At 45.1% G+C, this 16,384-nt stretch overlaps 1 protein-coding gene across 4 annotated transcripts in view; it reads left to right on the forward strand.

Annotated features, from left to right (window-relative positions):
- The window catches only part of STXBP4 (syntaxin binding protein 4), a 259,435-nt gene that overhangs the window by 33,958 nt on the left and 209,093 nt on the right, over positions 1-16,384 (forward strand). For all 4 annotated transcript variants that reach the window (XM_073606628.1, XM_073606627.1, XM_073606626.1 and 1 more), the window contains exon 4: positions 5,802-5,908. In XM_073606628.1, the coding sequence (XP_073462729.1) occupies positions 5,802-5,908 (107 nt within the window). The remainder of the gene's footprint in view (positions 1-5,801; positions 5,909-16,384) is intronic.

Genomic DNA, 16,384 nt, shown 5'->3' on the forward strand with positions numbered 1-16,384 from the left:
CAATGATGGGGCACCATTCCTCCCACTGACACCAATGATGGGTCACCATTCCTCCCACAGACACCAATGGTGGGGCACCATTCCTCCCACAGACACCAATGGTGGGGCACCATTCCTCCCACAGACACCAATGGTGGGGCACCATTCCTCCCACAGACACCAATGGTGGGGCACCATTCCTCCCACAGACACCAATGGTGGGGCACCATTCCTCCCACAGACACCAATGGTGGGGCACCATTCCTCCCACAGACACCAATGGTGGGGCACCATTCCTCCCAGAGACACCAATGGTGGGGCACCATTCCTCCCACTGAAACCAATGATGGGGCACTGTTTGCTGTCACCGACAACATGGTATTTTCTAATCCCACTGTCCACAGCCTGGCCCTTCTAAAGTCTCATTGCCAGAAAAGTGGCCCTTTGTTCAGAAAGTTTGGAGACTTGAAGAGATTTGTATTTACTTTATTAGGCCCTTCTATGTTTGTATTATTCTGCAGATATTGGTTGTTGAATATATATATCTAGTGGAAACAACATGAATAAAATGACTAATTTATTTAAGTGTGTTCAGGACTGGTTAACATATGGAGTATTATTTCTTACAGTGCCTTGAAAAAGTATTCATACCCCTTGAAATTTTCCACATTTTGTCATGTTACAACCAAGAACGAAAATATATTTTTTTGGGATTTTATGTGATACACCAACACAAGGTGGCACATAATTGTGAAGTGGAAGGAAAATTATAAATGGTTTTCCAATTTTTTTTTTACAAATAAATCTGTGAAAAGTGTGGGGTGCATTTGTATTCAGGCCCCCGGAGTCAATACTTTGTAGAACCTCCTTTCCCTGCAATTACAGCTGCAAGTCTATTTGGGGATGTCTCTACCAGCTTTGCACATCTAGAGAGTGATATTTTTGCCCATTCTTCTGTGCAGAATAGCTCTGTCAGATTGGATGGAGAGCGTCTGTGAACAGCAATTTTCAAGTCTTGCCACAGATTCTCAATTGGATTTAGGTCTGGACTTTGACTGGGCCTTTCTAACACATGAATATGCTTTGATCGAAACCATTCCATTGTAGCTTTGGCTGTATGTTTAGGGTCGTTGTCCTGCTTGAACCTCTGCCCCAGTCTCAAGTCTTTTGCAGACTCTAATGCCGCGTACACACGGTCGGACTTTTCGGCTACAAAAGTCCGACAGCCCGTCCAACAGACTTTCGACGGACATTTGGCGGACTTGCGGCAGACTTTCTAACGAACGGACTTGCCTACATACGATCACACAAATTCCAACGGATTCGTACGTGATGACGTACACCGGACTAAAATAAGGAAGTTGATAGCCAGTAGCCAATAGGTGCCCTAGCGTGGGTTTTTGTCCGTCGGACTAGCACACAGACGAGCGGATTTCTGGGTCCGGCGTAGTTACGACGTAAAGATTTGAAGCATGTTCCAAATCTAAAGTCCGTCAGATTTGCGGCTGGAAAAGTCCGCTGAAAGTCCGGGGAAGCCCACACACGATCGGATTGTCAGCCGGCTTTAGTCCGTCGGCGTCCGTCTGCCTTTTGTAGACGAAAAGTCCGACTGTGTGTACGCGGCATAACAGGTTTTCTTCTAAGATTGACCTGTATTTGGCTCCATCCATCTTCCCATCAACTCTGATCAGCTTCCCTGCCCCTGCTGAAGAAAAGCATCCCCACAACATGATGCTGCCGTGATGTGCAGTGTTAGTTTTCCGCCACGCATAATGTTTTGCTTTTAGGACAAAAAGTAAAATTTTGGTCTCATCTGACCAGAGCACCTTCTACATGTTTGTTCTGCCCCCCACATGGCTTCTCGCAAACTGGAAGTGGGACTTCTTATGGCTTTCTTTCACCAATGGCTTTCGTCTTGCCGCTCTTCCATAAATGCCAGATTTGTGGAGTGCACGACTAATGCCCCGCACACACGATCGGAAATTCGGCCAGCAAAAGACCAATGAGAGCTTTTGGTTGGAAAATGCGACCGTGTGTATGCTCCATCGGTCTTTTGCTGGCGGAATTCCAGCCAGCAAAAGATTGAGAGCATGTTTTCAATTTTTCAGTCGGAAAAAGTTCCGATCGGAAATTCCGATCGTTTGTGGCAATTCCGACACGCAAAATTCCTACGCATGCTCGGAAACAATTTGACGCGTGCTCGGAAGCATTGAACTTCATTTTCTCGGCTCGTCGTAGTGTTGTACGTCACCGCGTTCTTGACGGTCGAAAGTTCAGCGAACTTTTGTGTGACCGTGTGTATGCAAGCCAAGCTTGAACGGAATTCCGTCGGAAAAACCATCCAAGTTTTTCCGATGGAAATTCCGCTCATGTGTACGTGGCATAATGCCCCATACACACGGTCGGACATTGATTGGACATTCCGACAACAAAATCCATGGATTTTTTCAGACGGATGTTGGCTCAAACTTGTCTTGCATACACACGGTCACACAAAGTTGTCGGAAAATCCGATCATTCTAAACGCGGTGACAGAAAACACGTATGTTGGGACTATAAACAGGGCAGTAGCCAATAGCTTTCATCTCTTTATTTATTCTGAGCATGTGTGGCACTTTGTCCGTCGGATTTGTGTACACACGATCGGAATTTCCGACAACGGATTTTGTTGTCGGAAAATTTTATAGCTTGCTCTCAAACTTTGTGTGTCGGAAATTCCGATGGAAAATGTGTGATGGAGCCCACACAAGGTCGGAATTTCCGTCAACAAGGTCCTATCACACATTTTCAGTCGGAAAATCCGACCGTGTGTACAGGGCATAATAGTTGTCCTGTGGACAGATTCTCCCACCTGAGCTGTGGATCTCTGCATCTCCTCCAGAGTTACCATGGACCTCTTGGCTACTTCTCCGATTATTGTTCTCCTTGCCCGGCCTGTCAGTTTAGGTGGACGGCCATGTCTTGCTAGGTTTGCAGTTGTGCCATACTCTTTCCATTTTCGGATGATGGATTGAACAGTGCTCCGTGAGATGTTCGAAGCTTGGGATATTTTTTTATAACCTAACCCTGCTTTAAACTTCTCCACAACTTTATCCCTGACCTGTCTGGTGTGTTCCTTGGCCTTTATGCTGCTGTTTGTTCACTAAGGTTCTAAGTGAACAGCTGTATTTATACTGAGATTAAATACAAAATTATTAAAATTAATAATTAAATTATTACACACAGGTGGACTCTATATACTAATTAGGTGACTTCTGAAGGCAATTGATTTTAGTTAGGGGTATCAGAGTAAAGGGGGCTGAATACAAACGCACGCCACACATTTCACTTATTTATTTGTAAAAAAAATTTGAAAACCATTTATCATTTTCCTTCCACTTCACAATTAAGTGCCACTTTGTGTTGGTCTATCACATAAAATCCCAATAAAATATATTTACATTTTTGGTTGTAACAAGACAAAATGTGGAAAATTTCAAAGGGTAGGAATACTTTTTCAAGGCACTGTAAATCTTATCAAATGCAGAAGCAAAAATGGTAGGCATTTACACCGATATTTTGTTCTTTTAATGTTTCGAGGTGTTGAAGTCTGCTCTCTGATGGTAGAAGAGGACCTGACTTTCCTCCTGGTGTCAGATTGGTTTATATAATCTTGTCACCCTCCACCTTCTTGCAGATTCATTACCAGGTGTAACGTTACAAAGGCAAATGCAGAAATATATTTCCGAAGCATATATGCACGTCTTCTCACATTTTCGCAGCTCTGGGCCGCGCTAACAAGCTCCAATTTTCACCAACTTAATCAGGTCAATGACTCTGGGTGACATAACCGCTGGGTATCATGATGAACTATATTCCAAAAGTATACATGCTGCTTTAACCTAGATTCCCACTCCTTACAGAATGCAGCTATAAGGTAACCTAGTGCCGGGGATTAAAGAAATACAATCTAACATTGGCTACTCAGTCAACGGTGAATTGGAGATTTTCATATTAGTCACAGTAGTAATCATTGGATTACTTGTTTCTCGATAACAAGATTGACCTACTGAGTATTGTTGGTTAAATGTGAAACTGATAGTTCAGATTTAGGTTCATGCCCATGAACCAATTTCTTGACCAACATTATTAAAGTTGAACTCCAGACAGATATTTTGAATGCAAGTACCTGAATTGGACTTGGTATCAGCCTCTTGCAATCCCCTGAACAGCTGAGCTTAGAATGGGAGAGGGAGAAGCAGCAGAAGGAGCCACTTAGTTGTGCTGCAGTGGTCATGTGTGAACAGGAAAACTGCTGATGGGAAGAGAGAACAGAATAACAGATGAGTTTGTCACTCTTCTTCCTCTCATTTACTGTCCAATTGGGACATGGGCTGTAAGTTTTGCTTAATTGCAGCAAAAAAAAAAAAAAAAAGTCAGGTCCCCTCCCCTATGCTGTTTCGTCCGCGTTTCTAGCAGTTTGCCTTGAGTTCACCTTTAACCATCTCAATACAGGGCACTTTCACCCCCTGCCTGCCCAGGCCATTTTTCAGCTTTCAGCGCTGTCACAATTTGAATGACAATTGCGCGGTCATGCAACACTGTACCCAAATGAAATTTTTTTTATTTTTTCCCCACAAATAGAGCTTTTTTTTGGTGGTATTTGATCACCTCTGCGGTTTTTATTTTTTGCGCTATAAACAAAAGAACAGTGACAAGTTTGAAAAAAACACAATATTTTTTACTTTTTGCTATAATAAATATCCAATTTTTTTTTTTTAAACACATTTTTTCCTCAGCTTAGGCCGATACGTGTTCTTCTACATATTTTTGGTAAAAAAAAAAATCGTAATAAGCGTATATTGATTGGTTTGCACAAAAGTTATAGCATCTACAAAATAGGGGATAGATTTATAGCATTTTTATTATTTATTCTTTTTTTACTAGTAATGGCGGCGATCTGCGATTTTTATCGTGACTGCGATATTGTGGCGGAAATATCGGACACTTTTGACACATTTTTAGGATCGTTCACATTTATACAGCGATCCGTGCAATAAAAATGCACTGATTACCGTATAAATGTGACTGGCAGGGAAGGGGTTAACACTAGGGTATGATCGAGGGGTTAATTATGTTCCTAGGGAGTGTTTCTAACCGAAGGGGGAGGGGACTCACAAGGGGAGGAGACTGATCGGTCTTGCTTTGTACTGAAAACACACATCGGTCTCCTCTCCTCTGACAGGACGTGGATCTGTGTGTTTACATACACAGACCCACAGTCCTGCCGCGTGCCACGGGGCAATCGCGGGTGCCCGGCGGACATCTCGGGTGCCCAGTGACACGGCAGGTGGCGCGATTGCTGCCGGCCGAGGCGAGGGCGTCATAATATGCCCTCCCAAAACGAGAGACGTGCCACTTGGCCGTCATATGATGGCCGGCGGGCGGCAGTCGGTTAAAGGGGTTGTAAAACCTCCTGTTTTTTCACCTTAATGCATCCTATGCATTGGTTGGAGCTGGATGTAACCAAGGCATTTCCAAGCAGGGCTGGATGTCCGCACCAGTGATTTAAAAAAAAAAAAAAAAAAAAGCAGGTGCCTCTCTGGTGGCATCACTGGAAGTGTGCTCAGTCCTGGGAAGCCAGCGTGTGCCACTGAAAAAAAGCTTAGAGAGTTATATATATATATATAATTTGCCTGATGTGTACCACGAAAGATGCTTGATTTAGCTTTAGCTGTAATCTGTGTTCTTGTTCTCTTCACTACTCATTCCCTTAATTAAGGAATGCTTTTCACAAGCTTTTTTGGTCAATAATTTCCGCTTTATGTTTCTCTTTTAATTAGGATGGACGACTGCGGCCTGGAGACCAGCTTGTTTCTGTGAATAAAGAGTCATTGATTGGTGTGTGTTGTGGTGAAGCCAAAAGCATTTTAAACAGAGCGAAATTAAGGTAGCTTTTTTATGTTAATTTGTGGGTATATTTACTTTTAAAAGTCAGCTTCGGGCAAACATAAAAACAGCATTAAAAAATACAGATGTACTGTATGTTCATTAAACATAATTTAATGCATCTTTAAATGCAATTTGTTTCAATCCCTGAATTTGTCTTCATATCTACTTATAGTCTCTTCCAGGGCCATCTTTAGCGCAGGGCAAACGGGGCACTTGCCCTGGGCCCAATCTTTGTTGGGGGGCCCGCGCCACCCGTGAATTTGGGCCCCGATGACGGCTTTGCAGAGCGCACAGAGGACGCGGGACGATGTACTCCCGCGCTAGCCAGCTTAGAGGGGGCGGGGCCGGGAGCTCCACTGACGCTCTGACCCCACCCACGTGCAGCCTGTATACTGGGAACAGAGCGTCTGTAGTGAGAGCCAGTGATCGGAGTGGGAGCATCAGCGGAGCTCCCGGCCCCACCCCCGGAACTCTGTATTCACCGGCCAGTATAGAGGGGGCGGGGCCGGGAGCTTCACTGATGCTCCAATTCCGATCACTGGCTCTCACGACAGACGTTCTGTTCCCAGTATACAGGCTGCACGTGGGCGGGGTCAGAGCGTCAGTGGAGCTCCTGGCCCCGCCCCCCTCAGTTGGCTAGCACGGGAATACATCCTCCTGTGTCCTCTGTGCACTCTGAAAAGCTGTCATCGGGGCCCCAATTCACGGGTAGCGTGGGTCCCGATGACGGCTTTGCAGATATACTAAAGGGTGCCTTATGATTGACTGCTCTGAGTAAAGCTTGGTCTTTAGGTAAGGAGTAAGGACCTACACCAACTCACCAACATCCACCCATACACATCATATCACCTTTAAGCGGACATACCCATAATGCTTTATTGTATCATTCTGCAAAGGAAAAAGTTTGTTATTGCTAATTCCATATTGCAAAGCGCGCTGCAGTATGTCCGCAGTCTTTGGTAATCTCCTGCAGTATGTCCGCAGTCTCTGGTAATCTCCTGCAGTATGTCCGCAGTCTCTGGTAATCTCCTGCAGTATGTCCGCAGTCTCTGGTAATCTCCTGCAGTATGTCCGCAGTCTCTGGTAATCTCCTGCAGTATGTCCGCAGTCTCTGATTGTCTCCTGCAGTATGTCCGCAGTCTCTGATTGTCTCCTGCAGTATGTGTGCAGTCTCTGAACCTCTTACGCAGTATGTCTGCACTCTGACACTCTCCTGTAGTATGTGTATTAATGTGCCCCTTTACTCGCTCAATTATTTGGGATTGCTCCACTGCTCAGTGAGAGGTAATGATGTGCATTAACCTCTAGCAACCAATCAGCGAACAGTAGTGATCTGCTTTAATCTCTAGCAACCAATCAGTAAGTGGTAATGATGTGCTGTAACCCCTAGCAACCAATTAGTGAGCGCTAATAATGTACATAACCTCTAGCAACCAGTCGGCAAGCAGAAATTATGTGTTGTAACCTCTAGAAACCAGCCAGTGAGCAGTAAAGATAGGTTGTAACCTCTGGCAAACAATTGCAATTGCTGCGTGATCTGCTGCAGTAAACTGATTTTGAGTCTACCTGCTATTTTTTGTATGTCTCAGAATGGGGGGGGGGCAAGAAAATGTTTGCCCAGGGCCCAATCAAAATTAAAGACGGCCCTGGTCTCTTCTACAGCAAAAAGTTCATTTTGTGAGACAGAGGGGGAGTTCTAGGACCCAATCAGATGTACTGCATGCAATTATAATAAAAGGAACATACTGAGAGGACAGACAACCTCATCAACCTAATTCTACTCCTTCAATGTTCAATTACAGGCTGGAGAGCAAGGATGTGTGACCTACAGTGGGTATAGAAAAGAATAACCCCCTTTAAAATAATTACATTTTGTTGCTTTGCAGCCTGAAATGAAGCCTCACAGTTTTATCCAGGTGTATTTACTCAGTGCAACTTAAAACATCAAATTGAAAGCTATAACACCAAAATGTCAAGAAAAATTAAAAAAAATTCAAAAACAGAATCACTGAGTTGGAAAAAAGGATCACCCCCCCTCCTAAAAAGTCTTATAAACTCAATCAAGTGTAGCTACCCTGTTTCCCCGAAAATAAGACCTAGCGTGATTGTCAGTGATGGCTGCAATATAAGCCCTACCCCCCAAATAAGCCCTACCCTGTTTCCCTGAAAATAAGCCCTACCCTGAAAATAAGACCTATAAGAACTTTAACTAGGGCTTATTTGGGGGTAGGGCTTATATTGCAGCCATCACCGACAATCACGCTAGGTCTTATTTTCAGGGAAATGGGTAATCACCTTCTCAATGGCACACAAAGCCATTTGACTTTCAAGTGTGATCAGCTGTGGTCATTTTATTTAGCTCAGTATGAAAAGAGCTTTCCTGGAACATTTCAGTCGCTGGTAGTGCAACTGAAGCAAACAATCAACTATGGGTGGCAAGGCACTGTCACTGGGATCTCCGGGATAAAGTTGTGGACAGGCACAAGTCAGGAGATGGATACAAAAAAATGTCAAAGGCTTTATCAATGCCTAGAAGCACAGCGAAATCTATTATTAAGAAGTGGAAGGTATTTGGTACAACACAGACCCTCCATAGATCAGGATGTTGCTCCAAACTGAATAAAAGAGGAGGAAACTGGTCAGAGAGGCTACCAAGAGGCCTACAGCAACTCTGAAGCAGTTGCAGGAATTTATGACAAAGAGTGGTCATTCTGTGCATGTGACAACATTATCACAAATTCTCCACAAATGTGACTTGTATGGGAAGGTTGCAAGAAAAAAAAAGGACACATGCAGTCACGACTGAGCTTTGCAAAAACGCTCCTTGAAGATTCTGAGGCCACATGGAAAAAGGTGTTATGTCCCACTGCCTAAGGTGACCTTAGCCCCTATTACTCTAGTGGTTCTGGGGGAATTTATCTAGTATCCCCAGAAGGAACTGATACCTGCAATCTAGAAACCGAGACCCCTACTGTAGATGGGGGTCCATCGGATGGGGCTAAGGCCTCTCCCATGTCCACAGGAACCTCAATGTCCACTGTGGACTTCCTATTTGTCTGTCTGTTCCCTGGTACTGGAATAATCTACCTTCAAAGGCTCTAAGCACCCTTGCACCATCTGTATCAGGGTCTGCATCTGATCCTCCTGACACCCCAACTCAAACTGAGCCTGTCACTAATTCTTATTCAGAGTTTGATTACCCAACAGTAAAGACTAATATTATGCACCTATCGCTGGTGCTGATTTATAAAGGGTTGTCTCAAACTTTATTGATGCAGTGTGTTCTACCCTGCATCCGGAGGATCAGCTGGTTGTTTTAGGCCTAAGGTATTTTAGCGCTCATTCAGCTGCTAAGACCTTCCTACTACACCTGTTATTTAAAGTGGTAGTAAAGGCTGAGTCTAACTATTCTTAAAAATGTTCCCTCCTGCTTCCTCCTACCTATCCTATCTACTGATCTGTATGCTTACCTTTTAAAAAAAAAAAAATCTGCTCTGGTCATGTGGTTAAGCAGTTCTGGCTTGTACGTTCATTCAGTTGGGTCTCTAGGTAGTGTTCCTCCCCAGCATTTGGATGTTCTGATTACCCCTTGGAGATATCTCCTATTATTCTTCAGATATGTTGCCTCGCAAGGTTGCATATTCCCAGACTTGAGTTCCCCACATCCCGGGATCTCTGGTATGTCTCTTAGCAGGAACTTACCTCTGAGAGTGGCACCCCTTTTTTGCTCACACCTCTCCTTAAAGGGGAGTTTTCTGTTCCGGGCTACTGTTGATCCCTTTGGGGTAGTTGCTACCTATAAGTCCCTTCCTTCTTCCAAGGGATCACCTGATCTACAATCAGCCCTGACTGGTTCATTTGCTAGTAGGGGCCTGTCCATTCAGCATCCCCTTAGAAGAACCCACTTTCAGCAGTGGACCTTATGTCCACCCTAGCACCTTCTCCTGCCACCACTATAGCGAAAAGCTTAGGAACACCTCCCTAAAAAGTATGTTTCTAAACTCTGATGGTCCAAGTCCTTTTGCTGGACCTTACGCCTGCAGGACAGACTTGGACATAATCTCTCTGGGGTCTAACACTTTATTTTTGGTTCACCAACAGATGAGCGGATGTGGCTTTGGCCCTTGCTATAGGGGTTCCCTTCCAGTGGACTTTTGATCCCTCCTGAGACCTGTGAGAAGACTAGGATTGCTCTTCTACCATGGTCTCCCTTTCTCTTGTGGCCTGTCTCATTCACCCTCTCTTTTGGATCATAAAGTCCTGGATGCTGCTTTGCAGTCTGTGGCTGGGAACAGAGTGGTGCCTTAATGCTGCCATGGGAATGCTTCTTGGCCAGTGGATCTTCACACCCGGGATTCTCATCTCATCACAGACAGTTCCTGCTCTGGTGGGGGATCCTCCTGTGAATTGGTGTTTTGACCAGATCTCCTTTTTGGATGTCTCCTAGTGCTTACAGGGCCTTCTCCTCTAGTAAGGTTTGGAACTCTCCCATTTACCAATGTTCCCTATTGGCCACGCAGGTTCAGCTGCTGACAATATTTCACCCTCCTGGATCTTCTTAGCTGGTGACCTCCCTGTTAAAGTGTAAGGGTTAAGCACCTATGTGCTCCTCCTTTCCTGCTTGGTAGGAAACTTCCAACACTAGATTGCCCTGTATTCCAGCAGATAAAACAAACTAGGATCCTGCGTAAGTCCAGAGGACTTCATGAGACCTGATTATTAGGAGCTGGGTCCCTCATCTGCAGAGCTGCTTTGCAGACTCCTGAGGAAGTTCCATCTCATTCCTTCCTTGTTCCTGTTACCAATCAGGCAAATTCTTGGGGTCTGAGGTGCCTACCCCTCTCTCCTCGATGAAGGATGTGGCGTGGGCTCAGGAAAGCTTGGCTAATTCCTATAATCATGGGTTGTGGAACTAGTTAGGCAGGTGTGCAGGCTGGACGTGCATCAGTTGGGTTGAGAAATACCATTGCTCCTATCGCTTTTTTCCCTTTTTCTTTTTGATGTTACTATTTATTTGCTGTCACCTTCAAACTGACTTTAGAGCTGGTTACATGTGCTTCTCATGAGTCTTGGGGTTCTTTGCCTATCCTTTGGGATGTTGTGAGGGCTCTCACAACTTTGCCATCTTGCTACAGGATTGATTGTCTGGCCAGGCAGCCTTTTCCTCATCATGAAATCTTTTTCCCTGCTGCTAGAGCTAAGAGTACAAGTACTTCGCTCTATGGGTTTTCTTTTCCTGGGTCTGTGCTCTGCAGATTGCTTTCTTCTGTTGACCTCATCAATTTTGTTAGCCCTCCATTTCTCAATGGCAGAGGCCCATTGCTCCTTTAGTAAGGAATTTCCTCTTGGCAGTGGTTTTCTTTGTGCTGCTTTGGAACAACAGGTTAATCTTCTGTCCTCCTCCCCTTGCTTGTTGCACTGCCTCTGCCTTGCAGAGGGTTACTCTTCACCTATCCATCATGTGGGAGATGGTTCTTGCAAACATTCACTACACTTTATTGGTCCTATCAGTGGCTGTTACCCACTTTTCAGTTAGACTGCTTTTGAAAGTCCTGACTGCAATAGAATTCCTGTTTTCTCCAATGCATGTTAAAGTGGATGTAAACCCCATTCATGAACTTTGAGCTGGGCACATATCTTCAGTTTTTCCTGATCTCTCTTCAAAGCACTAAGTCCCGTGGCTTTCTCCTGCTCCGTTCTTCTGTTCTGTTCAGCAAGTTATCTGACAACTGAGATAAAACCAGGCTGAATTTTGTGTCAGGGTGAGTGCTATAAATAGATTAGAAGAGAGCTGGACTATTCACAGCACAGCTCTATAAGTCTATGCCTGTGTGGAGGGGGGTGTGTGCTTTTCCTCCAATCAGCTGTCTCATAGTGTATGGCAAGCATCCACACCCACAGGTAAATCAGGAAGAAACAATTCTAACACTGTGCACTTTCTAAACAGTATATAAAGATGAAGACTGCAGATTTACATATAAAACTTTATGTTGGGAGATTTGTTTCATCCCTGTGTATCATCTGAGGCTGTTCACTTCACTGGGTATATGTGAGGGTTTACATCCACTTTAAGGAAAACAAAAGTTTGTAGTTACTGTAAAATTATCTTTTTGGAAGTCAATGGAGGGACATAGGTCTCATGTTCTCTAAATATGTGTATTGCTTTCCCACTAATGGATTGGCCTCTATGGTAGGTAATTAAGGTAACAATAATATATAAATGTACCATCATCCAGAAATGAATAATCAAAAGGATTGGAAGCCAGATCCCCAGTCAGGCGACCAAAAAATGGGGGCATGTTGGACTATTACGGTACGATAAACAGAGGTAATAATATAAGGTATATAAAGGCAGTGATAACAATTAAAATTATTTTTATTGATGCAGAAGACACAGCAATAGTAATGCAATAAAACATAATAAAAGTACAGATATATCACCAGTCGGATCATTGGTATACAGTACAACACAAAAACTCAGATATCATATCCTCGACTAGTTTCGCGGACATAAACCGCTTCGTCAGGAGGGAATCTGGAGATGATTTTGGACAAAACAGTCTCAACCTAGCAATTAGAAGATATACAGTAAATTTACCAAAATACATAATCAATATAATTATAATCTAGCATCAATATTCACAAAAAGGTAATGCAAAGTTCTGGGGGGAAGGGGAGTGAGTCTGCTTACCCAGGTCCCAATAGGTCCCAGGTGCGCGGCCCCACCGCCCAAAGATGATCTCCCACGGCGACCTGGGGGAGCCAACAAAATGACGGAGGTAATACGCATAAATTACATAATATCAGGTGGTAAGGTAGCCTAAATTACCACGCACAGGGGTGAATGGAAAAAATGATGGGGGTGATACTAGAAAGTAATGAAGAGGGAAGTGGCTAGTGGGGAATATGAAATTAACATGAAGTAAACCTTAGGTGTACAAGGATAAAGGGATTGGATGTGTGACCAAAAAGGTGAAAATAGGTGATAAAAGGCCAAAGGGCAAAGTGGTGCATGAAGTGTGAAAGTGGAAAAGTGAGAAAGGAAGGATAAGGAACAAAAAGCAAGAAAATGGAGGGGGATAGGGCTGAGGACAGGGAAGGAAGGAGGAAGGTGGAAAGATAGGAAGGCGAGAGGGGGGAACGAACGGGGGGGGAGGGAAGTTGGGGGGGGGAACGGGAGGAGGATGGAGGGGGAGGGAAGCGGGGAGGGGGGGGGGGGAAGGGGAAGGGGGGACAGGAAGGGAAGGATGTGACAGTGGAGACTAGGTGAACACGGGGTGCAAGTACCTGATGCTCGTGTAAGCGTGGATGGATACCCATGGGGGGCGTCCTACCGAAGCAGATGCCATGATGGAGTAGGTAGAAAAGGAATGAGGCTGTGAGCGATGAATAAACACAGATCACAGCGTGTTCAACTAAGCCTAGGACAACTGCAGAGAAAAAAATAATATGTTCAATGGTCGATACTAGTGCCCAGGGGTACGGGACTTGGGTAAAGGGTGGGAAGGTACTGACCTCAAGCTTGCGCCAGGCTGATTCGGGTATAGAGACATGAGAGTCATAAACCAACCGTCAAAATAGCAGGACTAGCCTGCCATTTGTAGCTCCCAACCCTGCGACGCTGCGCCGCGCTCCAGTGGGACGCTGGCGCGTGACGTCACAGGGTCAGAGGTTCCACATGGCGCGCGCACGAAAGGATCGCGCGCGCGCACATGCGCACCGGCCATCTGGCCACGGGGACAACGTCCCCACCAAAAGCTGTGCAAGAGGAGGGAGCGGTCCCGTGTCTGAGACCAATCCCCCCACCAGGGACCTCACCAGGCCGCCGCGGGAGGGTAGGGAGGAGGGGCCCGCGCCGACACCCTGGGCGGGGCCAGGAAATGGGAAAGCAGAGTCCCAATACAAAGTTGGTAAAAAGCAACAATAAGAAAGTTAGAGCATAATAAAACAAGGAATTATTGAATGATAGAAGAAGTTTGAAAAACTTGAATGGGTGAACTAGGGATTGATGAATACCCTAGAGACCGATGCAGTAACTCCTCCAAGGCATAAACCCATACACACCTAACTGCATGAATTGCATATAAGTAAGGAGGGCCAAAGACAGAGCCACATGAGTGGGTAAAAACATGTGGATAAAAAGGCGGGTAGCCAAGTAAACGTGTCTGGCCGACCTAATGGGCGTCTGTCTCGGAGGGTTGCAACGGGGCTGGCCATTGGCCATAGTGGTAATATCAAAGGATAAACTTGCATGTAAAAAGAGGCCCCCCCAGAAAGACACAAACTGTATGTGTCAGTGGGGGTAACTTAAAAATGAAGGGTGGGACAGCTGGGGTCTGCAGGGTGGAGGGCAAAAAATGACCCATCCACTGTAACAGCCCACCCCAGTATCCCACTCGACATGGTTGCCGGGTGTGTTATCCACCCAATGTATACGACTAATGGATTGGCCTCTATGGTAGGTAATTAAGGTAACAATAATATATAAATGTACCATCATCCAGAAATGAATAATCAAAAGGATTGGAAGCCAGATCCCCAGTCAGGCGACCAAAAAATGGGGGCATGTTGGACTATTACGGTACGATAAACAGAGGTAATAATATAAGGTATATAAAGGCAGTGATAACAATTAAAATTATTTTTATTGATGCAGAAGACACAGCAATAGTAATGCAATAAAACATAATAAAAGTACAGATATATCACCAGTCGGATCATTGGTATACAGTACAACACAAAAACTCAGATATCATATCCTCGACTAGTTTCGCGGACATAAACCGCTTCGTCAGGAGGGAATCTGGAGATGATTTTGGACAAAACAGTCTCAACCTAGCAATTAGAAGATATACAGTAAATTTACCAAAATACATAATCAATATAATTATAATCTAGCATCAATATTCACAAAAAGGTAATGCAAAGTTCTGGGGGGAAGGGGAGTGAGTCTGCTTACCCAGGTCCCAATAGGTCCCAGGTGCGCGGCCCCACCGCCCAAAGATGATCTCCCACGGCGACCTGGGGGAGCCAACAAAATGACGGAGGTAATACGCATAAATTACATAATATCAGGTGGTAAGGTAGCCTAAATTACCACGCACAGGGGTGAATGGAAAAAATGATGGGGGTGATACTAGAAAGTAATGAAGAGGGAAGTGGCTAGTGGGGAATATGAAATTAACATGAAGTAAACCTTAGGTGTACAAGGATAAAGGGATTGGATGTGTGACCAAAAAGGTGAAAATAGGTGATAAAAGGCCAAAGGGCAAAGTGGTGCATGAAGTGTGAAAGTGGAAAAGTGAGAAAGGAAGGATAAGGAACAAAAAGCAAGAAAATGGAGGGGGATAGGGCTGAGGACAGGGAAGGAAGGAGGAAGGTGGAAAGATAGGAAGGCGAGAGGGGGGAACGAACGGGGGGGGAGGGAAGTTGGGGGGGGGGACGGGAGGAGGATGGAGGGGGAGGGAAGCGGGGAGGGGGGGGGGGAAAGGGGAAGGGGGGACAGGAAGGGAAGGATGTGACAGTGGAGACTAGGTGAACACGGGGTGCAAGTACCTGATGCTCGTGTAAGCGTGGATGGATACCCATGGGGGGCGTCCTACCGAAGCAGATGCCATGATGGAGTAGGTAGAAAAGGAATGAGGCTGTGAGCGATGAATAAACACAGATCACAGCGTGTTCAACTAAGCCTAGGACAACTGCAGAGAAAAAAATAATATGTTCAATGGTCGATACTAGTGCCCAGGGGTACGGGACTTGGGTAAAGGGTGGGAAGGTACTGACCTCAAGCTTGCGCCAGGCTGATTCGGGTATAGAGACATGAGAGTCATAAACCAACCGTCAAAATAGCAGGACTAGCCTGCCATTTGTAGCTCCCAACCCTGCGACGCTGCGCCGCGCTCCAGTGGGACGCTGGCGCGTGACGTAACAGGGTCAGAGGTTCCACATGGCGCGCGCACGAAAGGATCGCGCGCGCGCACATGCGCACCGGCCATCTGGCCACGGGGACCAACATGCCCCCATTTTTTGGTCGCCTGACTGGGGATCTGGCTTCCAATCCTTTTGTGTATTGCTTTCCCACAAAACTGAGGCATATTTGGTAGAGGGATTAACACAGGAGCTGACTCACTGCTTTTTCTGTTTGTCAGTGTCCCAGCCTCCTATAGGTGGCAGTATAACATGACTGTGTCCCTCAATGGACTTCAAGAAAAAGATTTTACGTTACGCATCAACTCATTTTGAAAGTAAGGGTTGTCTATCTGGAATTCTGATGTTATTTTGGTCAGTTTAGCTCAAAATAGAAGTTCTTCAATAATGATGTATTTCATTAGAAAAGAAACTATAATGGGTTTAATTTTAGATGTTGTTGATAAGTTGATGTTTTCTTGGTGTTTCAGGTTTCACCTGTTGACTGCATATGAACATTCAACACTTTCATATACAGTCATTCATAATTTCCTTCCTACATTTTTTA

The sequence above is a fragment of the Aquarana catesbeiana genome, linkage group LG12 (assembly GCF_042186555.1).
Source record: "Aquarana catesbeiana isolate 2022-GZ linkage group LG12, ASM4218655v1, whole genome shotgun sequence".
NCBI lineage: Eukaryota > Metazoa > Chordata > Amphibia > Anura > Ranidae > Aquarana > Aquarana catesbeiana.